General features: G+C 38.8%; 2 protein-coding genes across 3 annotated transcripts; both read right to left on the bottom strand.

The window, feature by feature from the left end:
• Window positions 1-1,941: 1,941 nt before the first annotated feature.
• On the bottom strand, window positions 1,942-17,814 carry tradd (tnfrsf1a-associated via death domain). Of its 2 annotated transcripts, none has more exons than XM_034102939.2 (5): window positions 17,706-17,814; window positions 11,272-11,428; window positions 10,268-10,548; window positions 9,087-9,216; window positions 1,942-2,764 (listed from the first exon to the last, which is right to left on the bottom strand). In XM_034102939.2, the coding sequence occupies exons 2-5, from the start codon at window positions 11,423-11,425 to the stop codon at window positions 2,466-2,468; spliced, it is 864 nt and encodes a 287-aa protein (XP_033958830.1). In that variant the 5' UTR covers window positions 11,426-11,428; window positions 17,706-17,814; the 3' UTR covers window positions 1,942-2,465. The 2 variants fall into 2 exon arrangements, with proteins under 2 accessions (XP_033958830.1, XP_033958838.2); XM_034102947.2 differs by lacking the exon at window positions 17,706-17,814 and adding an exon at window positions 12,382-12,484.
• Window positions 17,815-18,317: 503 nt separating this feature from the next.
• On the bottom strand, window positions 18,318-26,901 carry ogfod1 (2-oxoglutarate and iron-dependent oxygenase domain containing 1). The gene is made up of 13 exons (XM_034102662.2): window positions 26,630-26,901; window positions 25,549-25,694; window positions 25,412-25,458; window positions 23,890-23,990; window positions 23,653-23,769; window positions 23,480-23,571; window positions 23,265-23,393; window positions 21,735-21,848; window positions 21,570-21,649; window positions 21,212-21,450; window positions 20,925-21,053; window positions 20,616-20,674; window positions 18,318-19,049 (listed from the first exon to the last, which is right to left on the bottom strand). The coding sequence occupies exons 1-13, from the start codon at window positions 26,790-26,792 to the stop codon at window positions 18,888-18,890; spliced, it is 1,578 nt and encodes a 525-aa protein (XP_033958553.1). The 5' UTR covers window positions 26,793-26,901; the 3' UTR covers window positions 18,318-18,887.

Below are 26,901 nucleotides of genomic sequence, written 5' to 3'. Positions count from 1 at the left end.
TTGTTAAAAAAGATGCAACAAGCCACTTTAAAACTAATGTTTAAAAAGTGGTTGAAATACAGTCATGTTGTCATTACGTTTTTGTATGTCATATAGGTGTAGGTTATTGTTCTATGTCAACAGATGGAAATTTGCATTTATTTATTGTACACTATCCATATTTTAAACCAATAAGATAATAAATAAAACATTGCAATGACAATGACAGTGTTCAACGAAGATAAACTGGTTTGTGTTTTAGTTTTTAGTTTAGTTTTTTATTAGCCTATAGTAAAATAGTCAGATGATCTATTGTAGAAAAGATATACACTACAAAAATAGAAGGTGAATCTTTACTCAATAAAGGTCAATCGTGCATGGTATCAATGTTTATCAAAACCACTGGGTCATCAAAATCAATTATGTTTTAGAACATTTGGATATACAGCCAATACGTGTATGTTTTACCCGTATTTAGTCGTAATTAAATCAAAAGAGCTTTTCTTCTGATGGAATCATTTGTATTTAGCTTTACAGTAGTAGTAAAAACAAATGGGGGTAAGTAATACTTAATACTAAAGTATGTTCAACCAGTAGAATGAACTTTAAGTATCAAAGGTAAAATAACTGATACTGCGTATAGCTTTGTATTTTATTTTATCATCATATGTTTTGTTTATAATAGCTTGATCTGAAAAATAACAGATGTTAAATTAATGCAGGAGAGTGGTAGGATAAAGCAGAATAAAATGGAAATACTTAACACACCAGTTCCTCAAACTGTAGGCCAGCTTAAGTAAAGTACACGAGTAAAAGTACTTAGTAAATCATTGGCACAAATATCCCATCACAAGAAAAGTCATGCATTCAAAATCATATTTAAATAAGATTCAAAGTATTATCAGCAAAATATCTTATAGGTATCAAAAGAATGGCTCCATTCAGAGTATTATTATTTAATATTAAATGATGAGGTTATTATAACGAATACTGAAACTAAGTATAATCCGTATCAATTGTGGGAGTGCAGTTGTTCTTTTTTTTGTTTACAGACTCGATCTCCTTACATAAAAAGAGACAAATGGTAAATAGACAAAGTTAAAGATATCTATCTATAGACATCTTAATGATGTGAATATCATGAATGACGTTAGCCACAATAATAGTGCAGTGAAAATCTGATATCTGACAGCTCTAATGTGTGTAAACACGTCTATGTCATGAATATTACCGATAACATAACTTCCTGATAACAGCAGACATACAGTGAGGCGTGTGGGTTTATCATAACTTATAAAGCGGCCTATGTTGGGGGATGTGGCTGTACCATGTAGCAGTAAGGAGTGTTTGTGTGTGATAAAAGCTTCTAATCCACACATCACATCTGGATGGATGGTCAAGTGGAGTAAAAAGGGGGGTTGGGCTTTTATAGAGGACCCTGAATAGAAACCAGCAGAAGAGCTCAACCTGAAGAGACTTCATCCATCAGTGAATTTCCTCTGAGATACAACGTCCAACACGCACACAAACACACATAATCACACAAACACACACACACACACACACCAACCTCCACCTCTCTGCCCTGAAGCTCCTACAACACGAGCACACATTCAGCAACAACATAAGTGATCAGCACAGTTTAATCATATGAGCTTCTGTGTGTGTGTGTGTGTGTGTGTGTGTGTGTGTGTGTGTGTGTGTGTGTGTGTGTGTGTGTGTGTGTGTGTGTGTGTGTGTGTGTGTGTGTGTGTGTGTGTGTGTGTGTGTGTGTGTCAGGGAGTTAGGATTAACACTAAATTATACCTGAGGGAATTTTGACAAAATTATGTTTTCAGTTTTAATTACACTAATGCATCAAACAGAAACATGACCATTATTTTAAAAGTTTTTTTTTTTACAACCATTTAATTTGTACGCACCCATTTTCTAGAAAAAAAATCACCAACCTTCAGTTTTGGATTGTTTCCTCTGTAAATTGACTTTAAAGCAGAAAAAAAGAGTTTGGAACAGTGCATTAAACTCATGACAGCAAAGTACATTTAAACAGTGATGACAGATCATTTAGTCTAAATTAAAAAAAACGAATTATTGAAAAAGCAAATAAAGATTTGGATAAATTCTCACAGAGGTGTTGGTATCCTGTCTGAAACACACACCCACACCCCCCCCCCCCCCCCCCCCCCCCCCCCCACACACACACACACACACACACACACACACACACACACACACACACACACACACACACACACACACACACACACACACACACACACACACACACACACACACACACACACACACACACACACACACACACACACACACACACACACACACACACACACACACGGGAATGACTGAATGACAGGCAGTCAGTCAAGAACAAACACACTGTATATCAAAGCAGATTCAGCGCCTCCTCGTGCAGAGAGGACCTGTCACCCCTCAGTTTTCTCGACTTGTAACTGCAGCACACGGAGTTACTCTCGTGGCTGAATGTCCAGAATATTTTCAGCCAGGCTGGTGAGTTTGCAGTCCTCCAGTGCTCGGACCAGCTGGCTGAGCTTGGCCGCTCTCCCCTCCGCCTGGATGAAGCGGCTGAGCAGCTGATAGGCTTGCTCATACAGCCCTTCTCTCTCGTACTCGTAGGCCAGGTTGTCGATGGCGGGACTCTTCAGCGCCCGGCAGCTCTTCCCCAGCGCTCGCCCCACCAGCTTCCAGTGGCGGCCCACTCCGTTAGAAAAGCTCTGAACATCTGCCGCCGTCAGCATCCTGTCCTCTGACGGGTCAAAGATAAAGTCAGAGACATTACTTTAAACAGCGCTTTATTGTCATTATACTCATTACATCGACTTTTGGTTTGCAAGCATATGCATGTGTCAGTAAACATATCTGGAAAACAATGCACAGACTTGCCCTTTAACCTAACAGGACATTACATTATCCATTCTGTTGTCATTAGGAGCTGTTGCTAGGTATCTGGCTTTGAGGCATTAAACTGGTGTTGGTTGTCTGGGTTTTTTTTGTCTGGGGTTTTTTGACACTTGTAGAGGGATACAAATTGTTAACTTGAAAGGATATGGCGTTCCACTAAACTTGAAGAATCTCGTTTAATTTGGCATATTACTCTCAATGAATATAAGAAAGCACTGCGTAAAGCGAGAGCAGCCTACTACTCTTCATTAATAGATGAGAATAAGAATAATGCAAGATTTATTTTCAGCACTGTAGCCAGGCTGACAGAGAGCCACAGCTCCATTGAGCCTTCTATTCCCATAGCACTCAGTAGTAATGATTGTATGTGCTTTTTAACGATAAAATTGTTACTCTTAGAAACAAAATTAATGACCTCTTGCCTTTGACCAGTATAGTGTTATCAACAGCTCCCGGAAACGTAAGTTCTACTATGATTCAATGATTCTCTCTTCTAAACCATTGACGTGCATGTTAGACCCAATTCCAACTAAGCTGTTGAAGGAAGTTCTTCCATTAATTAGCACTTCTTTATTAAATATTATGAATATGTATTTATTATCAGGCTATGTTCCACAATCATTCAAAGTAGCAGTGATAAAACCGCTTCTTAAAAAGCACATCCTCAATCCAGAGGTTTTAGCCAACTATAGACCTATTTCCAATCTTCCGTTCCTCTCAAAGATTCTTGAGAAAGCGGTCGCAAAACAGTTGTGTGATTACTTAAAAAACTATGATTTATTTGAAGATTTTCAGTCTGGCTTTAGAACACATCATAGCACAGAGACAGCTCTGGTTAAAGTCACAAATGACATTCTAATAGCCTCTGACAAGGGACTTGTCTCTATTCTTGTTTTGCTCGATCTCAGTGATGCATTTGATACTATCGACCATGATATCTTATTGCAAAGACTAGAGCACTTAGTTGGCATACAGGGAACTGCTTTAGGCTGGTTTAGGTCCTATCTATCTGAACGCTCTCAGTTTGTACGCGTCAACGATGAATCTTCCACGCAAACCAAAGTTAGCCATGGAGTGCCACAGGGCTCAGTGCTCAGACCTATTTTGTTCACATTATATATGCTTCCGTTAGGCAATATTATAAGGAATCATTCTGTAAATGTTCATTGTTATGCGGATGACACTCAACTATATTTATCAATCAAGCCTGATGAAATTAATCATCTAAATAAAATTCAAGACTGCCTCAAGGACTTAAAAACGTGGATGACCTTAAACTTTTTGATGTTAAACACGACCAAAACTGAAGTTATTGTACTACCCGAAGAATCTACGAAACAAATTATCTAAACATATACTAACTATGGATGGCATTCATTTGGCCTCCAGTGAGACTGTAAGGAATCTTGGTGTTATATTTGATCAGGATTTATCCTTTAACGCCCACAAAAATCAATTTCAAGGACCGCCTACTTCCATCTACGTAACATTGCAAAAATCAGGCTTATCTTGCCTCAAAACGATGCAGAGAAACTAGTCCATGCATTTGTTACTTCTAGGCTGGATTATTGTAACTCCTTATTATCAGGGTGTACCAAGAAGTCAGTCAAGTCGCTTCAGCTGATTCAAAAATGCATGCTGCAGCTCGTGTACTAACCAGAGTTAGGAAAAGGGACCACATTACTCCTGTTCTGGCTGCCTTACACTGGCTCCCTATAGAACACAGGATAGAATTTAAAATTCTTCTTCTCGCCTACAAAGCCCTTAATGGGCAGGCGCCATCTTACCTTAAAGAACTCATTATACCCTATTGTCCTACTAGGGCATTGCGTTCCAAGAATGCAGGGTTGTTGGTTGTTCCTAGAATCTCTAAAAGTACAATGGGAGCCAGAGCCTTTTCTTATCAAGCTCCACATTTGTGGAATCAGCTTCCAGTTTGTGTTCGGGCAGCAGACACCCTATCCGTTTTTAAGAGTGTGCTTAAGACCTTCCTTTTTGATAAAGCTTATAGTTAGGGCTGATTAGATTCAGCCCCTAGTTTTGCTGATATAGGCTTAGTTTGTCGGGGGACATCTTACTTCTTCCTTCTCTCTGTCTATACCTGTGTACTCTCATGTTCCGATTAACCCAGCTTCCCCAAATGTCTTTCTTTTTGGTGTCTATATACGCTGGGATCCGGAGTCATGGATGATCCTGCGGTCCTGTGTCCTGCATCGCAAGCCCTGGATCGCGAGTCGTGGCTGTGGTCCTGGATCATAGGTCCTGGATGGATATCCTCGTGGATTCATCTTCCTATTATACACACATGCATGTCCAAACATTTGGACTACCTATGTTGCAAATGTATTATCTTTTCAATGTACACACGGCATCTATGTCCGTCCTGGGAGAGGGATCCCTCCTCTGTTGCTCTCCCTGAGGTTTCTCCCATTTTTTCCTTTAAACTGTGGGTTTTCTCCGGAAGTTTTTCCTTGTACGATGTGAGGGTCTAAGGACAGAGGGTGTCGTATTGTCATACTGATATTCTGTACACACTGTCAAGACCACTGAGACAAATGTAACATTTGTGATATTGGGCTATATAAATAAACATTGATTGATTGATTGATTGACAAAACATATATCACCAACAAATTCTATCCCATTCCAATTCGTTTTTTTTTAAAGGTAGCATTCATTTGGAGGCGTGTGCATACTTGCCAACCTTGAGACCTCAGAAATCGGGAGCATTTCAAAACCACCGCCGGTTAGCCTTACTGACTCTATACTTACACTCGTATTTTGAGTCTAATTCACTTGCCCAAAATAGAGGGGGGGTGCTAGTGGATCGCCGGAGCTGTATTAGATTAACATTAGCATGCTTATTGTAGTTCTAAGTGCAATGCCTTGCGGCCTGTAGCAACAAACCTTGATGGAGCATGTGTGGTGGCTGAACCTGTATTTGACAGGAAAGGAGTGAGCAGAGGGTAGAGTTGTCGATTCTTGTGACTATCTTCCTCACCCTCTCAGACGCTGCTAAAGAGACGCGCTACCATGGAAACCAAACAATGGTTTAGCTGTATTAAAGTCCGAGTGGAAACAGTCCTGAGTAAATCTGATTGTGTCATAAATCGGGAGAAATGCGGGAGAAATATGACCCCGGGAGAAAACCGGGAGAGGGCAATGAAATCGGGAGTCTCCCGCGAAAATCGGGAGGGTTGGCAAGTAGGGTCGTGTGTGTTGCCTGTCCAAAGTAAATGAATTATTCACTGTCTTTTAACTCTTAACTTAATTCTGCTACTGTATGTTTTATACTGTTTACTCCACTGCACAACCTATTTATTTGACACAAATAGTTATGAGTCACTGTTTACATGCTTTTAGCACTCATAACCATGAACAATTCGCATATCACTGGAGTATTAATTGATATTTCTATTTTATATTGTGTATTATTTGTGATATATGTTTTTCTACTGCAGATATGTTTATATTTAAAAATGTGCTGTTTATTTTTTTATTGTATTATGTCTATACCTATGAATAAAATACATTGTTGCTCCTGTAACAAGAATTTCCCAATTTGGGATCAATAAAGTGCCTGCCTGCCTGTCTGTGTCTGTCTGTGTCTATCTATCTATAGTATACAAAGTATTTGAAATTGTCTAACCATTGACTGACTACATGATTACATTTTCTTATATGTATGTGTAAGTAATAAAAGCGAAATAATATTAAATGTATCATTATACAACACTGTATACTGCGTGTGTGTGTGTGTGTGTGTGTGTGTGTGTGTGTGTGTGTGTGTGTGTGTGTGTGTGTGTGTGTGTGTGTGTGTGTGTGTGTGTGTGTGTGTGTGTGTGTGTGTGTGTGTGTGTGTGTGTGTGTGTGTGTGTGTGTGTGTGTGTGTGTGTGTGTGTGTGTACTCTTGATACGTTCAGATGATAATAATGTTTTTGTAATTTTAACTTAGTAACTTCTTACTTTAATTACTACAAGAAACACCTTTCACATTACTCAAAGTCATTTTTATCTAAATGTGTCCGCATGAATACCGAACCATCATTTGTTTCAGCTTTTACTGTCTGTAAATATCAGTGGTAGCATGTTTCCTCATTAAAAACATCTAACATAAGTTAAAAATCCCAGGAGAACATGTTCATGGGAGCAGCTCTGTTTTTGTTTCAGCATCCCTCTGAGGTTTAATATTCTCCCAATTTTACTCACAACACTGAGCGAGTTTCACAGCTTGATACTTAAAGCTTAAAGAATGTATGTTGCTTTCATATACCAGCATTTACTAAACACTACTAGAAAAGCATCTCAACTGCATACATTTGAACATCTAGCAAAGAAATAAATTCATCAATTAGTTCAAAATAATCTTTTCTTTCAAATGTCTTTTATCCACTATGAAATCCATTGTCATTATTCAGTCTACTAAACGGGGTCATCCCGTGCTGGTGGAGGCACTCAGGGAGTCCCCGATGCACAGAGCGCTGAATTCACATTTACATCAACTGGAATCAAACCTTTAATTAACTTAACTAGAAAATCAAATTAACTTTCAAGACACTGAAGTGTCTCATCAGTTAACGTTAATTTAACAGTTCAATATGAGGTCGACAATTTCATATCAATGTGATTCAAATGCATTATCTGCTGGCACTAATCTCCTCCCATGGACTGAGCGTCAGTTTATAAAAGGTTGGATTAGAGAGACTGACTTCATGCTGTCTGTGTTCGATGTAAAGATAACATTCACTCTCTGACTGCAACCCAACACGTCTCAGCTGCTGAAGCATGAACACACAGACAAGTCTATAGACAATTCAAACCACAGACTGTTCGATGCAGCAGTGACTCAGTCTTTGTAAGAAATATCTACACTCTCATGGATTATACATCACAAGCAGGTTTATTATATTCATTACATTACCTTACATGTTAGACGCTTTTATCCAAAGCGACTTACACACTCAATACTGTGGGCAATCCCCACAGGAGCAATTTGGGGTGAAGTGTCTCAGGGACACAACGACATGCTGACTGCAGTGGGGTTTCAACCAGTCTATGGTTTCAACCTGTGACCCCCTGATCCGAACACCTACGCACAACCCACTGCACCATACGCCTCCATTCCCTTTAACCGGTTGTTGAATGGACTGAAACAAATGGCTGCATGGAAAATAAGAAATCAATGACTAGTAGAATTTATGGTATGCTATAGAAATGATTTAAATTCATGTGCATCGTACGGTCGGTGATTTAAAATGCCCGCATGATTTCTTCACCATGACAATGAACCGTGTGCTGCTGGTGACCCTGATATTAAAAGGGAACCATTCACAGAGAACAAAGTCTCTTTAGCATTATGCATTCACTTGAGGAAGAAAAATGTGTACTTATTATTTAAGAATCCTGAGACCATTTGAATGTTTTTAAGCTTTTACCTGTGTGGAGTTTGGTGGCAGCTGCTAAAAGGCCTCTAACAGCACTTTGTGAAGTACTGGGTCAATATAATACAAATAAGTATACTATATATAAATCTGTCTCCCATTCTCCTAAACCAAAATAAAACTGGATTCAACTAAACAGGCATGACATGTTTTTTTCCAGGAATTTGAGCTCGGAATCTTTTTTTCCCGATTTCAGAAAGAGGCTCATTCAGAAAAACAAAGCAGATCTTTTTTACCATGAAAACTTTTTCCAGTATTCTGAGATAATAATCTTGTTCATTCAGGGGATGCATTATGCTTCCATAATAGCTGATATAAATAATCTTTTCATCTCTACTACGGTTGTTGCGATAACCAAGATATATATATATATGTTTTAATTATAGCGTAAGACTAGATAAATAATATTTCCAGCACAGATATCACCTTTATTTTGTTGCAATTGAAATGTTATTTATTTTTGCACGATTTTATTTAGTTAGCCTTACTGACTCTATACTTACACTCGTATTTTGAGTCTAATTCACTTGCCAAAAACAGAGACAATATGGCACATTTAAGTTTAAAATAAATGTGATTGCTGGTTTTTATTTCTACAGATAGAGTGACAAAATCTTCATGATGAATTATTTTGGCCACGATAATCATTGAGTGTGAAAGCCCTGGTGTTTATCATGACCTCTTTGAGGCAGAGGGTTAGGGTTAGCAGACAAACAAAAGACTCACCGAACACTTTGCTCTGAAATTTGAAGCAGTTGCTGGGAACGGGCCCCTCGTCCTGTGCGATGGGGCCGAGGGCCTGGGACTGCAGCAGCTGCTCCAGGTGCTCGATCTCCTCGTCGCGCAGGCGCTCCGGCTGCAGCAAAATGACAAAGGTCACTTTAAGTGGATAAAAGGGATGAGAACGTTTAGATGAACTCTCTGAGCGCAACACATACTTTATATGAGTGAGTGTACAGCCTGCCAACTCCTCTGTTGTTCTCTGCCTCACGCCATACGTCTCTTTCATGAAACTTTATAATCCAGAAATAATACACAACATGTGGCAAGATTTAAATGTAACCCCACCAAACTTTGTAGTTGCATTTATTACTTACGTGTCGATTTAAACACGCCAAGCCAATTATCAACCAGTATCAAGAGCTATATGAACTGTAAATACATCTGATTTACCAACCGACCGATGTACCTTTTACTATTGATATGCTTTCAAATAATATATGTAAAACGGTTTGCAGAGGGTGTTTACAAATATAGAGAGCGGGTAGGAATTTAGGGGAATAGGTATCTTCAAAACCTTAACAAGGGTAAGGTCAAACACAAAGAATAGTCGTTATCTGTCAAAGGGGTTACCTGGTGAGTAACGTGTACTACAAATATATTTTTTAATAAGATTTGGTAAGCATATAAAGCTGACATGTGTCGCTCACGAATGATTGACTTGACCAAAGAAAGAACATTTAAAAAAATTATTTATCCGACATGTACACAATTCTGAATAAATAAAGTTAGATGAAAAGGCAACTCGGTCTGATAAACACGACTAACCAGCAACTACTTTATTTATTTGTATACTGAGCATTAGCGCTGAAGGTAGTATTATTTTCTATCCATTATTGGTTGATCTATAAAATGTCAGAAAAATTGACTCGTGATCTATAAAATGTCAGAAAAGAAGGTCTATCTCAGTTTCTCAATGTCAAAGGGGGTTGTCTTTAAATGCTTTGTACAAATATTTTCATTTTAAAATGATATAATAAAGGAAGGAGCAATACATCTCCATATTTGAGAGGCTCAAAACTGCCTTTTGGGACTCTACATGAAGATCGACTTCAACTCATCATCTAATTGTTGCAGCAGAGCGCCATATTACGTCACCAGAGACAAACAGAACCGTGGGTTGCTACCTTTGACAGGTGGATGTGCTGCAGGCACAGCTCCAGCTTGTCCAGGCACAGGTCCAGGATGTGTGTGCTGGCCTTCAGCTGCGTCTCCACGGTGATCTCCTGAGTGAGGGCCAGCAGCCGGCCGGCGTGCTGACAGAGCGACTCACGTACCGCCCCGGAGCTGTAGCTCTCCAGGAACTGCTGACAGGCGGCCGCATCCTCGAACTTCACCTCCACCCCGAGGAAGGGGTCGGCCTCATGGACCTTCAGTATCTCATAACCTCCCACACCTCCAGCTGAATCTGAACACAGGAAATACTGATTATTAGAATGTGATATCCAAGAAAATGTAGTGTTTTAGGGCAGACATTACAGGAAAATGTAAATACTATAAATCACCATGAGACTATAGTAGGAAAAGATAAGGTATATTATGGAAATGCGCATCAACTTGCTAAATATGTGCTAGTTTGCGAACATTTCTGGAAAAGACTTCTGGACATTGGATAAAGCTCAATGTAAATACAACTGTTTGGTTTGGTTCAAGTAAAAGCTGCAAAAAAATGAGCTTTCTGGCTCTGAGTATGAAAGGAACTCATTTTGAGAAACGGCAATCAAGATATGTTTTGTAATTTCCCTACATTTGATCAGATACTACAGGAGAATGTGGTGAACATATTTCTATGAAGTTTCCCTTGTTGATTGTTTACACTTAATATAATTATTGCTTTTTTTACATGTCTGAAACTTTAGGTATAAATATGCAAATGAGGCATCATCTAATGCTAACTTGTGGTTGATCTAATATAAATCTACAGACACAAATGGATAAAAGTGTATCAAAACAAACAGCTTAATGTGTGTTTTGGAGGAACTTTTCCACTAAAAAAGTGTATGTTATGGAATCAAAATAGCCCAAACTCTCAATATATAGCAGTGCATGAAACAACTGTAAGTTCCTGTATTGACCCACCTTAGCTGTTATACTGACCTGCCTAATCCACCCTCTCCACTGTAGCGCTCACCTGTGAGTGTCAGCTTGATGACTTTGAAGACGATGAACTTCCCCTGCTCTCGGTCCTTGTAGAGAGAGAGCAGGTCCACAGCGGGGCAGAGCGACTGCAGAAAGATGACTGCACATCCTGTCCACTGCCCAGGGTGCCCAGTCTGGTCTGCCATCCTCTGAACACACACACACACACACACACACACACACACACACACACACACACACACACACACACACACACACACACACACACACACACACACACACACACACACACACACACACACACACACACACACACACACACACACACACACACACACACACACACACACACACACACACACACACACACACACACACACACACACACACACACACACACACACACACACACACACACACACACACACACACACACACACACACACACACACACACACACACACACACACACACACACACACACACACACACACACACAATGATGAGTAAACAACATCAAAAGATCCTGAATATCTTTCATGAGAGAACATCTATGAAATGCTTTGTTCAGCCTCTTAAGTATTATAGAACACTAAAGTTTATATCTTTGGACTGACAAAACAAGAACTTTAAATACATCGCCTTGGACTTGGAAAAACTTGGATGACATTTCATTGTTTTTTTCTGACATTTTGTAGAACAAAAAGTAAAAAAAAAAAGTAATCTAAAAAGTAATCAGCGTGTTAATCAATGCTGTAATTCATTCTTAAGCCGTTAGCACCTTTCAGATCGCCAGGTGCATGTTTCAGGGCTTTCAGAGAGAAACCAACGTGCTCTTTATCCCCATGAAATATTATCCTCCATTACTATTTATCCTTCACGGTGTATTAGTGATTATGTGAAAATGTCTTTTTTTTTATTTCTATTTTAATATCGATCATGATGTCTGTGAACTAGACAAAGTATTTTCTTTCTCTGTGAAGATTTGCTACATCCGTATGACTGTTGAACAATAATAATAAGTCAGGCAGTGTCTCAGTCAGTAGGGGCTTGGACTGGGAGCCGTAGGGTCGCCGGTTCAAGTCCCCGACCAGACCTAAATATGGAGTGTGGACTGCTACTTGGAGATGTCCCAGTTCACCTCCTGCCCTGCCGTGGTGCCGTTGAGCAAGGCACCGGACATCCCCCTTCCCCCCTCACTCCCCGGGCGCTGTACAATAGCTGCCCACTGCTCCTAGTACGAGACTCCTGGATGGGTTAAAAGCAGAGAACACATTTCACTGAGTGTGCTGTGTGCTCTGCATGTGTGACCATTAAAGAGGGTTTCAACCTCCCAATATGAATAATGATAATAAGAACAAAAGGTAGGAGGAAGAAGAAACAACATCAAGAGTTAACAGAGATTTCCTATAAAAACAATTTTAAGTGAATTTAAGCGATTTAAAAAAAGTATGTAACGGATGAAGAGATTTGACTTCAGATTGTGATGTTCCCTTTACAGATGGTTGAGAACGGGCTATTGTTTCATTATACAAAAACCATTTCATATGATGATATCATAAGACCTGAATAAAACTAAACCCTGCTAAGGTCACCACTGACTAGGGATTAGAGAGGTAGCAATTCACAATATTCATGATTACATTCAATATTTTTACAGTTGTGTGACAGCTAGTCTTTTTTTTGTAGAACAAAACTAAGTATTACATTTTAATATGCAATTATATTGAGTTTTGAAAGAATCAGATAGAGTGGTTTTAATATGTTAGAGTACACGCTTTATGTCATTTTCAAGCAAAGATTAACGATTCAGATTCTTAAAGCGAGAAACTCCAGGGGAAAACTTTTTAATAATATATCACTATGAAACTCCCCTAGATGGCGATTTACGTTACACAATCACTTTTTTAATTAAAGAGTTATTAAATGATATGTATTCATATGCAAACAAGGCATTATCCTACAGTAAGAAATCGAAACCTTAGATAAGGCTAGGTCGAAAGGATTGTTGTCATTTTGCACTGTCAATTGGCATTCAAATAATAATTGATCTCCATGTTTGTAGGTGTAACACATGATATAAACCTACTATGAATGATGTATGATCAACCGCCCTCTGTAATAACCTTCAGAATAAAGATGTATTCATTTAAAAAAATGGTTTGGATGATCTCTATCTTTCTCCAAGCACACATTTAAATTTGACCATGCATGAAGAAACCATGTTTTTGACTTCAGTGCCTTGAATGTGGAAATATGCTATTTTGTATTATTGTAAATTGAATCGTGGTTAGTGGTATCCCTGCATCAGTGCATTGTGATTTTGATTTGTTTTAACTTTATAATATGCATAACTAAACGATTAAATTAAAACAAATTGTGGTGATAAACAAATGTATATTGTCTCGACATCATTCCTATCAGATGATATACATTTAAGGCATTAGGAAATGCTTAATATACTTCTCCTTTCACATGAGGCAAATGATACCGTCACAGTGAAGAGCGAAGCACCGCTCTAAGAGAGACAGGAATATCTTTCCTCCTGGAGTTAAACCCACTCAGTCTCAGTGGTCGCACTGCTTATTGTGGCCCCACTCCACTTCGACCTTTTTTACCCCAGCCTCCTTTTGAAACCCTCATTACATAAAAACATGTTTAATCTCAGTCCTCCCCTCCCCCAGCGCAGCCCCTCGCTCCTGTACTCTAAATGAACCACTGTGGCTCCCTCTTGGTGTTGTCTCCCGGCAGAGGGTGGAAAGAGCATCCTCTGAGCTGGATTATGTGTCCTCATACTCCACTAATACACAGTATGCTTGGCTGCTGGGTCCACAGGAATCTCCACAACTTAGCCAGTATGTAATTATGAGCGATCCTATCTCCCAGTTCTCAGGAAGTGTACTGTGCAGCTGTATGAGGATTAAGTGATCATCAGGAGCTTAAAATACATCATTTGGCTTTTTGCAGCCAAAAGCCAACCTCTAGTATTCCCTGGACATCTCGGCTGACTTTTAGGGGAAATAAATATCGATGATACTTGTTTGGGTCTGTTATGTTTTGGTGTCTTGGAGGCTTTAAAGCTGAAGCTAATTGACCTGCAGATCTCAAGATTATCTTTAAGATAAATCATTTATTCTATAAATATGTAGAAAAATGCTCATTGTAATTTCCCAGATCCCAATGTTCAAATTGCTTTGCTTCTGACTAACAGTCAGACACTTTAAAACAATAAATTAACAATGATATGAAACAGTAAAGTCCCCAAAACGTCTCATAGTGAAAGGAAAGGTTTCTGATGGTAGATGGAAGTAATGGATGACTTACTTAAAATGCCTAAAGACTGACTGATGAATATAAAAGACTATGGATTGGTATTAGGGATGGGAATTTGAAAGCTAATGTATATTCGAATATTCGACCCTCAAAGAAACGGTTAACCGATTAACTGAAATGTACTCTATAAAAAAATAATAATGTGGGAACATTTTTACAAACAAAAAAAGTATTTTGAAAAATAAATAAACACATGTTCAAATAAGTATAGAAACCAAGTCGAATTTGTCAAATGTATTGAACTGGTGATCACAGTTTGAACAGTTGACAGCTACAGGCCTACAGCTTTCATGCTTAAAACATAACTTGGTTTTTAAGTTAAGGAGGGATCATACACGAACAGCATAACAGGTTAGGGTAACGTAACCCTATTACAACAGAGATCAACAACCTATAACAGGGCCTATGCACAGAATGCATTCAATACTCATTCTTGTTTAACATTATGAGCATGTCTCCATGCTCAGGGGAGAGGCGGTGCAGAGACAATTCACAATCAGGCCAACCGTAGAGAAGACCCTCTCAGCTGGAATTTGGGCATAAGATGAGGTTTGAGTCTGTGTGATCTGCGTGTAGGAAGGGGCAGCAGCCATATCATTGGCTAGAACTAGCTAGATCTGATGGATTTGGACATAAGCGCGAGTGAAGTATAACCGGACGCGAGAGAGAGATCCGCACCTGGAGCTCTGCCCGCTGTGAAGGAATTATTCCATTTGATCATATGTAATCAACTTAGGCACCCCTCCAAAAAAAAAAAAGATTACAATAAAGATATTCATAACTCATATTCTCATATATCTGAATCATTTTGAATATTCTAATAATCGTTCCCATCCCTAATTGGTATGCTCCCTTCTTTGATTGACATGTAACAATATATTTGTAATGGTAAAACAATATATTATTGATTACACTTCTTGCCCGCATGTGTATTCAATGTAAATATAAATAAGGCCCTGAAAAAACCAGGAGCTTTCGGTTTGACTGCATGATTTCTGCCCGAGCATCGGATGCCTTCCTTATTCAGAGGATTTAAACACTGTTTTGAATGAAATGTCAAAATAGTGTTATTGTATTGCATCACTGCACGGTACTTGTAAATCTTGTTTAAAAAAATGCAGATGAATGAAAAGGCAGGACCGTTTCATCTGCTGTTCTACAATATGCTGTATATCATTTCCTACATATTTGTTTCAGAACCACACACGCAGACTATCCTTACACACATTAGATATTTCATTACAATAAAGAGATAGTTCAGTGACAATGATCCTTCCCGACCAAGAAACAGTGCCAGTTTAAATCAGGCGCCCTGTAGCATTTTCCACATCAGGATAGATAGTAACATGTTCAACCCTCACAAAAACAACTCTCATCATAGAAAAGAGTTGCTCTGTAATGTGAACACTTACATTCATATGATTAGGTTAAAGTTGGAAAAAGGTCTTCTGAGGATTACAGCACTAAGCTTGATGTATACTTTAAATAAATGTTTATAATAATCAAATCTGTGTTGAATCCCTACTCACAGGGATACAGATTGTCAAAGAAATACTTATTGGTTAGATAATTAGCATGTCAATACTTGCCACATTTAGATGCTCTCTAACAGTATTCGACAAAACAAACAGAGAAAGGAAGCATCCATTTTGGAAATTGCAAATTAACAGAGAAGGTAAACACAAAGATGAATTATAGCAAAGACCCTATATAACTTGTTTAGGTGATACAGCTGCAGAGATCATTTGTCAACAAAAAATAAATGAAAAAATGTTGCTTCAGCAGCCTCGGAAAAATAAGCCTGTGTTTTAATAAGATAAGATAAGAGATAAGATAGTACTTTATTGATCTCAATTTGGGAAATGTTTGTGTTGCAGCAGCATAACAAGACATGGCATTGAACAATACAAATTAAAAGACAATACATAAACAGCACTTTCCACAATTTTTTGTATGAAAAGCTACAGTACTTCAACCGTTTATCATTTATTTAAAAACTTGGCAATTACTTTTCTGTCGATCAGAGTCATTTTATTGTTGCAGCTCTAAGTGAAATATTTCCTTTTAAAAGCTCTTGCCCATCTAGAACCTTTCCACAGTGGCAAAGAAGAACATTGAAACTGCCGTTTAAATTTCCATCTCTCTTTATATTTCTTTAAAGATAGTATATGAAAACACATGATGCTGGGAACATAGGGATGGTGGGGAAGAGGTACTCAGATATTTAACAAAACATACAAGACTAATTCCAAAGTGTAGTTTAATGTACTAGTAGTGAAAGTCCTGCATTCAAATGTTTACTAAAGTAAAAGGACAAAAGGTAAAGTACTAATTTTGACTGGCAAATTTCAGAATAATATATATATTAAGTTCAAGTGTTCATCACTTTTGTGTTGCAGCTGATGGAGCTCATTTGAATTACTTCATATACTGCTGAATAGTTTAATCATAATCTATTAATTGATTTGTCTTTCATATTAATAATTAACTACATGTTTATTATTAAGTAGTACGGCAGTACAGCTGACAAATAAATGTAATGGAGCAACAAATACAATATTTCCCACTAAGATGTAGTGGGTAGAGATAGAAAGTAGCAGCAAATAGAAATATTAAAAAGTACCTCAAAATGACACTAAGCTACAGTAGCCAACTTGAGTACATGTAGGATACATTTGACTAAAGCCTAAGGATGGCTCCGTATCAATAACCAATCCAATTAATGCTGAATTATATTTTCTGGACATAGTATTGTCCCCCAGTTTTGCATGCATATTTTGTACGTGAATTTCATGTCAAGCTTTGCTAAAAACGTCTACATCTTTGTTATTATGAAGAATTATGATGCAGCCTAAGAGCTGGATTTAACCCACCGTAGTCATGAAAGGTCCGTTTTAAAGTCTCAAAAGGTGTGTGTAAAAGTTAAAAACATGAAAGAAGTTCGTGTTTGTGGACCTCACGTACAGTAGACACAACTGCCGTAAAACCTCAACCACGGTGCGACCTAACAAGCTGCTTTCGTGTTCACTTTACGGCCACAGGACACGGGGTCAGGCATGTATAGTTTCTAATGTATCATCTTTTAGATTTACTGTAAAGTAAAGCATGTTAAAAATTTAGAAACAAACTTACCTTAAAACTTTGTTATATTGTTCGATAACGCTTCCGAATCCTGCTGGATCATACCCACTGATGCGTCACACACGTCCTGGCCTCCCATTGGCTGAGGAGGGGTAAAGGGACGTTCTGATTGGTGGAAATCAACAACAAGCTGCCTGGGGAAAAAATCATGACAGGAAGGAAGTATTTTATTGTTGTCATTTGTGCATATGTTGGGCAAAACATCTGTTACATATGGTTTAAAATGATATGTTCTCTATTATTATTATTCTTTTCGACTGCAATTTAATCATTATTCTAAGTGGTAAAAGTGATGTCGATCAAAATAATGAGTAATCTAGGACAGGAATTGTTTGGCGTTTCAAAGACCAAATCAGTGGTAGTGTAATCTAGGAAACACTATGCTGTTAATTTCATACTGTATATATGCTTTTTGTCTTTAAGATTAATAATCTTGACCATTCAAATCATTTATGACAAATAAGCAAAATGTAATAAATAAGAAATTGAGTACTAACCATGAATGGATTACATGGGCCACCTGTTGTCCCACAGCCTTTATCTGACAAATTACAAAACCACAGAGGAACAAAGGAACAAAACAAGAAGAGACGCAAAAAGACATACGTTTTTACAGTTTTTTTTATTCTGATATGAGTATCTTTCTCTTTTCATTAACACTATTTTCAAGCTCAAGCCCCAAGTTTTTAGCATACACAACTTAATTCAACCCACAGTTACCTAAATTAACCAAACTCTTTACATGTACATTATAAACTACAGTAAAAATATGTTTTTTCACATTCATTGACTTGTCTCATGTTTAACAATTTAGTTTAATATTAGAGCCGTCTTGTCTCATCTACACTCCCTTGTCTTCTCACTGATGTGAGGTTAACCTTTTTTAGCTCACAACCTGTAATTTATAAATAAGAGCGAGTTAAAATTGGTGTAAAAGGTTATGTCACCTTGTAGTTTGTTTTGACCACTCTTTAATATCAATAAATGATTTTAATCAAATAAAAATGTTGTTTCCTTGTTCAAAACACTAAACCCAAATAGCTCCCAAGAAGAAAGGAAGCACCTGTGAATCTGAACATGTTACTGTTTGTGTTAAACATGTACACTACATTTTAGGAAGATGACACAAAGATGTCAAGAGACACAATAGATAGTTATAAAATATATATATATTTATTCATAGTACACAAAAGAGAAGTCGTAAAAAGCTCTGCGGGTAGAACTGTCAGCAGACTCAGACAAGCTTTTGTGGTTAACATGTTTGACAAATTTGAGGGTTTCTTTGTCTCTGTAGACCAGGGCGAGGGAGTTATCCTCTGGATAAACTGTCAGGAGCTGCGATGAGGAAGGAACCAATACAATTATTATAACAAAAAAAAGCCCACACATATGTAATTACACTTTATACCTGGGGTGACCGAACAACGGCCGAGGGCCAACTGCAGCCCACTGTCCTTTTTAAAGAGCCCCCTTGATATTTTAAATACATAAATATTATGTCTTGAGCATATTAATAATAGATTGCTCGTAGTACGTGGCATATCCTCGTTTAAACAGCAAATGTTGAATACATTTAATGAAAATATCTCTGTGTACCTCTTTGCACAGACACTACTATTTTACCATTTTCCTTTGTTCTGTTAGTGACATCTTAATATAATAGACAAGGTTTTAAGTATGCACTTGGGCCATGCACAGTGTCAGTTTCAAAGTAAAACAATTAATTAAAGAGAAGCAGACACAGAAATATGTTTTGTGATATTTGGGAACAGCAATAAACTAACACTAAAACCAAATGTTTACTAGTGTTGCCACACAGAGTCCTTTTGATTGATTTTTTTTCTATGGCACATGGTGTTTTTTGGTCTAGATTTTCCTGCAGTGTAGCTTTTTGAAGACTGTCCATTTACTTTAGTGTAGCCTGCAACACCTTCTTTATTTGGCACACAAACAAAAAAGTTAAGGCAGCCCAAACTGCAATCAGCACTAGGGATGGGTACCGAGCTCCGGTATTAAACGGGCCCCGGGGCTGAATTATTAAAGACCGTGGTACCGTTAAGCTCCGACATTATCGGTCTTTTTATCGGTACTGGAGACATGTAAAAAATATATGTCATATGTATTATTGCTACACAAACATTATATCGCAGTTTTAGTGTCGCCAACTCCGTTTCTAATACGCAAAAAGACTGCAAAATGCTTCTATGATTATTTTTAGTATTTTAGATCTTTCCAATCCAGTCGAGAGATCTCTCTCCCCTGTCTGTGTGCGAGGGGGCAGGGCAGTTTACACAAACACAGCTGCTACATGCAGCAACACACACACACACGGAGGAGATGGCGCGAGAACGTGCTCCGGGGTGTGGTTCAACTATAGCCGTGTCGATGTGGACAATGCACGTTGCCAAAAGTGCAATAAGAGTTTAGCATGTAAGGGCGGTAACACGAGCATTTTGTCTAAATATTTAGCAAAAGTGCTCCACATTCAGACGGAGAAATGCACCGGGTTCGACTGTCTTTCTAGCAGCTCTGTAGCCCCCCCCATCCACGAGTAACTTTTATGTTAGCAGCAACACACAGAGTTAACTCAATGATACAAACATGGGTTAATGATTAGAGGTAACTGAGTTATTTATTTTGTTAAAGTTTCAGCTATTCTGTCATCAGATTATTTAATACGATTGGTTAAAACATGGTTTTGTTTATGTGAAATATTATGTATTTAATTTAAATAAAAAGCAATGTTAGTTTTGTTCACAATTTGTTTAGTTAGTTTACCTTGTTTTTTTCTCCAAAAGAACCGATAAGAGTACCGTTAAAAGACCGGACCGATAAGCGCTATCGATAAAAGTAGTAGTACCGTTAAAACCTTAACGATAACCATCCCTAATTAGCACTCACCTCCTCATCCTCTTCGTTAGCAACATAACACGTGAAGCCCCCAAACTCTGACTGCCAGTCTAGGAAAGAACGTTTATAAAATTCACAAGATTGATCGACATGTCCTTCAAGTGTGTGTGTGTGTGTGTGTGTGTGTGTGTGTGTGTGTGTGTGTGTGTGTGTGTGTGTGTGTGTGTGTGTGTGTGTGTGTGTGTGTGTGTGTGTGTGTGTGTGTGTGTGTGTGTGTGTGTGTGTGTGTGTGTGTGTGTGTGTGTGTGTGTGTGTGTGTGTGTGTGTGTGTGTGTGTGTGTGTGTAGTGTGTAAACTCACCTGCACCACAGAAAGGTAATACAAGATCCAGAGCGTACTCTGCCTGCGCTGCTTCTGCATCATGCAACAGTGTGTATCCGCCAGGAGCCCATCGACGCACTTCACCACAACACACAGGTATGCTCGGCTCTAAAGAAAACAGAGGTCAAAACATTGGGTTTTTTCATATATACACTGACCTGAAATGTGTTACAATTTAAAATGTTGTAATCCTTTCCTGCCTTTTTATTGTTGAAGGAAAAAACCCAATTCAACACAGATGAAAAGGCTCACACTGACACACTCACCTTTCTCTCTGCTCGTATTCGCTGATGATGGTTCGGATGAAGACCCCGTGGCTTCTCCATCCTGTATGTCCTTTTTCTCTTCATCTTCATCTTCATCCTCATCATCGGCAGGACACAGGTAGTGCAATCGAAGGCCGGTGAAGTTGGAGAGGAGCAGGAAGAAAGCCTCTGAACGAAGCAGCTCCAAACATTCACTCAAACACTGAGGCAGAGTGTCCAGAGAGGCTGCTTCATAGCACCTGAGAGCACACAGATACAGCACCTGCGATTCTATTATGTTCCTTTTATAGTTTAAGTACCACCTATTATCTATTTATGGACTCAATTAAGGTGCATCTATCTCTGAAACATGTCCTACCTCTTATTAGGCGGACCTCTCTTCGTCCACTGAATCTGAGAGAGTCGCAGGGCTTCCCTCACGTCCCTGAACTTCTCCTCCTGTGGACAGACACGTCGTCAGACAAAAGCAACCAGCAGACACAGGCCATGCAAAAACTAAAACAGAGTGAGAGAGAGAAAATACTTGGAGAAAATCTTTGAGTTGAATTTCAGAGTTCTCCTCAAACTCCTCCTGGATCTGCTCTTGGTAGGAGATGTCCATGTACATTGGATTGACCCATTCCATCAGCAGTGTTTCCTGAAGTGATCACAACACACACACACACACACACACACACACACACACACACACACACACACACACACACACACACACACACACACACACACACACACACACACACACACACACACACACACACACACACACACACACACACACACACACACACACACACACACACACACACACACACACACACACACACACACACACACACACACACACACACACACACACACACACACACACACACCAGCAGGACTCAGGCGGTCTGATGATAACATTGACACTGCGTCTGTTCAAGTCGTTTTTTTGCTATAAATGATCATGAAGTAATGTTGACACACAATTTAATGGCTGTATAATGAAACGACCATTGGCATTTAGATTGATTTGCTCTAGCTCTCTTTCAATATGCATTTCTGCAATCAGTGGGAAACACATGCCCAGATGGCAAGATACTCTCATTTGCATATTGGCGATGTCATAACACATTCATTTCCAAATGAATACATTTGGCAGTCGATATAGGGTCAAAAAAGTCCAAGCAGAACATAATAAAGAGTCTTTAATTATCTGATGCCATCAAGGTAGTCAACACAAAATAACTGCATCAGGAAGGTCTCCAACAGGATGAATTATTTTCTTTTATTTCTACAACTTATTTGCTGCACATTCACACTACTGTATTTTAACTATGACTGTTTTTTTATAGACATGTTTTGGGCTTGGCTACAGAGAGAGTGAGACAGGGAAAGGGGGAGAAAGGGGAGGACAAAAGGCTGCAGTCTGCTAATATCCTGGGTTGCTGTGGTAAGGAATGAGCCACAGTATATTGGGTGCCCGCTTTACCAGTTGAGCTACCAGGGCGACCTATTTGTATGTTTTATTAATTGTTTCCTGCCTGTCTGTGCCTGTCTGTCGCTAGGGAGATATGTTGATGAGAGAGGGAGAGATCACGTGCCTCTGGCAGAAGAGCATGGACTGAGATTACTCTGAGCAGCATTGGGCGTAATTTATAATATAATAAAAGTAATGTGCTTGTTACTGCTGTTTTCCCAGATTATCTGTATGATACTTGATAACTTGCTTATTGCCTTAAAATAATAAAGTTGAAGCCAGGAGACGATTTGCTCCGAATTAGGAGGTTAGTGGCCAGGAATTAGTCGAAAGCAAAACAGAAACATGCTGTTTTTACCCCTAAGACATTAAATTATGTAACATGTTGGTAAGTTTGATTTAGAGTTGCTGGTTAGTGTATTTTGTTGCCTTTGAAATCAGCCTGCTGTTTCCAGTAATTTAATTTAAAGATAAGATAACTGCCTGAAGCTTCAAACAATCTTCTTATCTTGGCAAGAAAGCAACTAAGTGTATCCCCTCAAATCTTAAACTATTCTTATTAAGATAGTGTTCATGTTTGACCAAACTCACGTCTCTGGGTAAGTGTAGGCTCCGTGGGACGGGGGCCTCTATGTGGCGAGGAGGACGCTCCAAAGAGGGCCCGTGAAACCAGCCGCTCAGAGACAGACGACACTTGTCCTCTGTCAAAACCTCTGACACCTGGACAAACACGACACGTTTATCAATCTGCAATCAAGCTTTGCAGCAGCAGTGATTTAAAAAGAGACAGGAACGGATATTTTTACTTGGTGAAAGGAGACTGGAGAAACTTCAAAGAGGACGAGTGTGTTCAAAGAGGGTACGAGTGACTTCACTATGCTCTCCGGTTGGAAATTACCTAATGACAAAGATGGAGAGATTTTAAAAGACTTTCCTTGCATAAACGCACAGAAGTGGACACACAAAGTGAGACACTAACTGTCTGTGGTGTAAAGATCGAGGGTTCCTCCGTCGCTGTCCTCCCACGGAGGCACGAGATACAGGATGAAGGCAACACGCCTCCCCTCCAACTCATCGTCATGACACAGAAGAACATCTAGAGAGAAGAGAGTGTTACATATGGGGAATAAATGATAACTCACAGGAGATTAGTCATCACTAATATTATCAAAAGAGCCTACATCTAAAGCAGTCCTTGATTTAAATCAAAGCTCACCTGTGTATTCATATTTGGCACAAGAAATATCCACTGTGGCCTCCAGCTCTACCCCCAACACTTCCCCCAGCCAGGAGCGGAAACGCCCAAACAGTGCTGACCTGAAAGACACACAGGAACCTTTTTATTTATATTTAAATGTCGTTTTATGATCCTGTTTTTACTGACGGGGCTGTACCTTTAACCTCGTATAAGATGAGACATTTTGCAGCCTCACCCCACAGCCAGATTGTTCAGCTGCTCAAACCCACCGTGACATTTTGTTGTGACATAAATAATAGATGATCACAAGAGGAGGCCGTTATTGTGTATTTAATTATGGTATTTACTCCCAGGGGCTGAATCTCTTCAGAAGGTGTGTAGCAATGTACTAACTGTATGTAATCATAAATACGTTTTTAGAATAAATGACATGTTGCAATCTTTCACTTTAAACATGTCATAATAGTAATAAAATAAATGTTGACACCCTGCTCATTTGCCTTGATTTATGCACTGAGATTTTTTTTTTTTTGGACTAGGTTCAAACTCTGGACTTCTTGGCAGGTTAGGCGGCTTTTGCTGCTCCATAATTATTCAATTACATCTTTGTTTCCAGTCATTTGTTTGAAAGCTCCAACATTATTACTGCGGTTATAATTTACAGTGCTACCCTTGCGTTGAGCACTGTTACCAGACTGAATATGAAACAGGTTCAAACGGATCACCTGAGAGTAACTGCTGCCGAGTGCATTTCACACCGAGTTAAATGTACAGTCCGAAATGCCACATGTTAATATTAACAGAATCAACAGCACTTAATAAAGGAAATGTATTATTTACGAGGCAGGTGTGATCTCTGGCTCCACCTGGTGGAGCTGACACATAACCACCAACATGTCTATCAATACCCTCATCAGAGCTCTAAGAATAATGTATCCATCTCAATTGTCTGTTTTATTTCATTCTCTGCACAATTACTAAAGTAAATGTTTCATATATCAAGTTCTTGTTCTCTTTTTAACAGTTCTGTCAAAACTTCAAATTGATTTGTTCTAGCATCGTATTGTGTTGTAAAATAAAACTGCCTTGCTCTGTTGAATACCTGCAGAAATGACAGCAACATGCTCTCTTTTGTTAATAAGGTTTTAGAGGCTAAAAGTATGGTTGGATCTCATGTGTTGCACATGACATCACAATGAAAGCTAAGATCAGAGGCAACTAAAAATAGCTCTGACGATTTGAGCTGTCCACTCAGGATGTTCCATCAGTAAAGTTTAAAGAAAGAAATAAACTAAAGAAGAAAGTTTTAAAAGTAAGTGCAAAACTAAGGAACAAACTAAAAACGTAACCAAGCTTTAGAGAGAGGTTGGTCAATCGTTTGGAAAATGTAATTAAAAAGGATGAGCAATAAGTCAAATGTGCTTTAAACACAGCTACAGATCTATTATTGTTGGTTTGGTGGTTTAATAACGGCTTCTGGCAATAAGACAAGACTTTAGTAAAATATGCATAAACACAAGAACACAAGTTCTTTGTTTACCTCAGTCCTGCGATGTGTGGCTCTGTTCTCTTCTTTAGGTCATCTGACTGCGTGGGAGCAACAACAAGGCGAAGGTTATAGGACGACAACACAAAGCCTCAGAAATAAACCATTCAGAAGGTTAGTTTGATGGACACCTGTTTAAATTTGTACAGATCGTTGGACTTCTCGTGGAAGTTGAGCTGCAGCAGTTCTCTCTGCAGGTTCTCCACGAAGCTCTCGTTGCTGAGGAAGTTCCTGATGATGCAGTGAGGGAAAGGGTGGCAGTCCAACTCCAGATCCCCTGCAGAGCAAACACAAAGTGTGTGAGATGTTGACAAATAACATGCCTCTGACATTCCATGTCATGTCATGGATTTTCTTCATAAATTCATGTGAGAGATATTAAATTCATTGACAATTGTTATAGCTTTACTCCAAATATTGTACTTTTTTTCAAAGTTTTTTACCCACAGCAATTGCCTTTGTACCACTGGATTAGGTTGACATCCAAGAAAGCCCAGTGATTTTTGCAACATGTATTCACCTTAACAGTTGTTGCTGAATATTTAACATTATTCAATATTCATAAAAATAAATATGTTTTAGCCAAACAAAGAATCTTATGCAGAATGATTATAATGAAATGCATTTATTTGTTCATTCTTTCATGGTGCAGCTACTAAAGATAGCAGGAATATCTGTGGGTTGCTAAAACTATAATATATAATCATCATTCATAATTCTATTTTAAAAATTGTGTAAAGATAATTTGAAGAAGAAGAAGAAGAAGAAGAAGAAGAAGAAGAAGAAGAAGAAGAAGAAGAAGAAGAAGAAGAAGAAGAAGAAGAAGAAGAAGAAGAAGGTAGCATGGAATTGGAAATACTCAAGTTAAGTACAAGTACTGCGAATTGTAACAAGGTACAGTACTTGAGGTAATGTTGTTAATACAATGTGTCGTTTAGTGCTGTTGTGTGACATTAAGAGCTGTATATTTTGACTATAGTGCATCTAAAAAGCCAAACTAGGTACAAGACTTAGATGTGAGAAATTGTAATAAACCATCTGTACAGTACATTGGTTGTATGCTGCATTGGGACTATGACCATTTGCAATGTCCCATCAAATACACAAATAGTTCCGATTCATTGCACCGCCGTTTGTAGCACATGACACAGATCAACTGTATGCTGACTCAGAGTACTGTCTGTCTGTCTGGTGTATTTCTGTATCACTGACCCTGGGTGCAGGCAGTCTTCTGGCCCCACGCCTCCCTGACAGTCTGCTTCACCTGCTGGTCTTCCAACACTGAGCAGAGTTCCGCTGGTTCCTCACAACTCCTCTTCCTCTTCCTCTTCTTCTCCGGCTTCACACTCTCCACCGGCCGGCGTTTAGACGCCATTATAGAGACTATGCGGTGTGAACTAGATAAACATGCAGGTATGACACGCTTTATAAAAGAGGACACACTACAAAGAAAACACGACTGGCGCGTGCAAGATTTTCCTGGG

The sequence above is a fragment of the Pseudochaenichthys georgianus genome, chromosome 3 (genome assembly GCF_902827115.2).
Source record: "Pseudochaenichthys georgianus chromosome 3, fPseGeo1.2, whole genome shotgun sequence".
Taxonomy (NCBI): domain Eukaryota; kingdom Metazoa; phylum Chordata; class Actinopteri; order Perciformes; family Channichthyidae; genus Pseudochaenichthys; species Pseudochaenichthys georgianus.
This window is presented reverse-complemented; position numbering and strand designations above follow the sequence as displayed.

Bases quoted from the DNA above. Each gene is read 5' to 3' on its own strand.
- tradd (XM_034102947.2), bottom strand. From the start codon at position 12,423: ATGTCCGGTGCCTTGCTCAACGGCACCACGGCAGGGCAGGAG. The intron at 9,217-10,267 runs GTAGCAACCCAC...ATTTTGCTGCAG, and splicing joins AGCACATCCACCTGTCAAAG to CCGGAGCGCCTGCGCGACGA. The intron at 2,765-9,086 runs GTGAGTCTTTTG...TTGACCCGTCAG, and splicing joins ATTTCAGAGCAAAGTGTTCG to AGGACAGGATGCTGACGGCG.
- ogfod1 (XM_034102662.2), bottom strand. From the start codon at position 26,792: ATGGCGTCTAAACGCCGGCCGGTGGAGAGTGTGAAGCCGGAGAAGAAG. The intron at 25,695-26,629 runs GTCAGTGATACA...TTTGCTCTGCAG, and splicing joins GAAGACTGCCTGCACCCAGG to GGGATCTGGAGTTGGACTGC. The intron at 25,459-25,548 runs GTGTCCATCAAA...GCTCCCACGCAG, and splicing joins ATCTGTACAAATTTAAACAG to TCAGATGACCTAAAGAAGAG.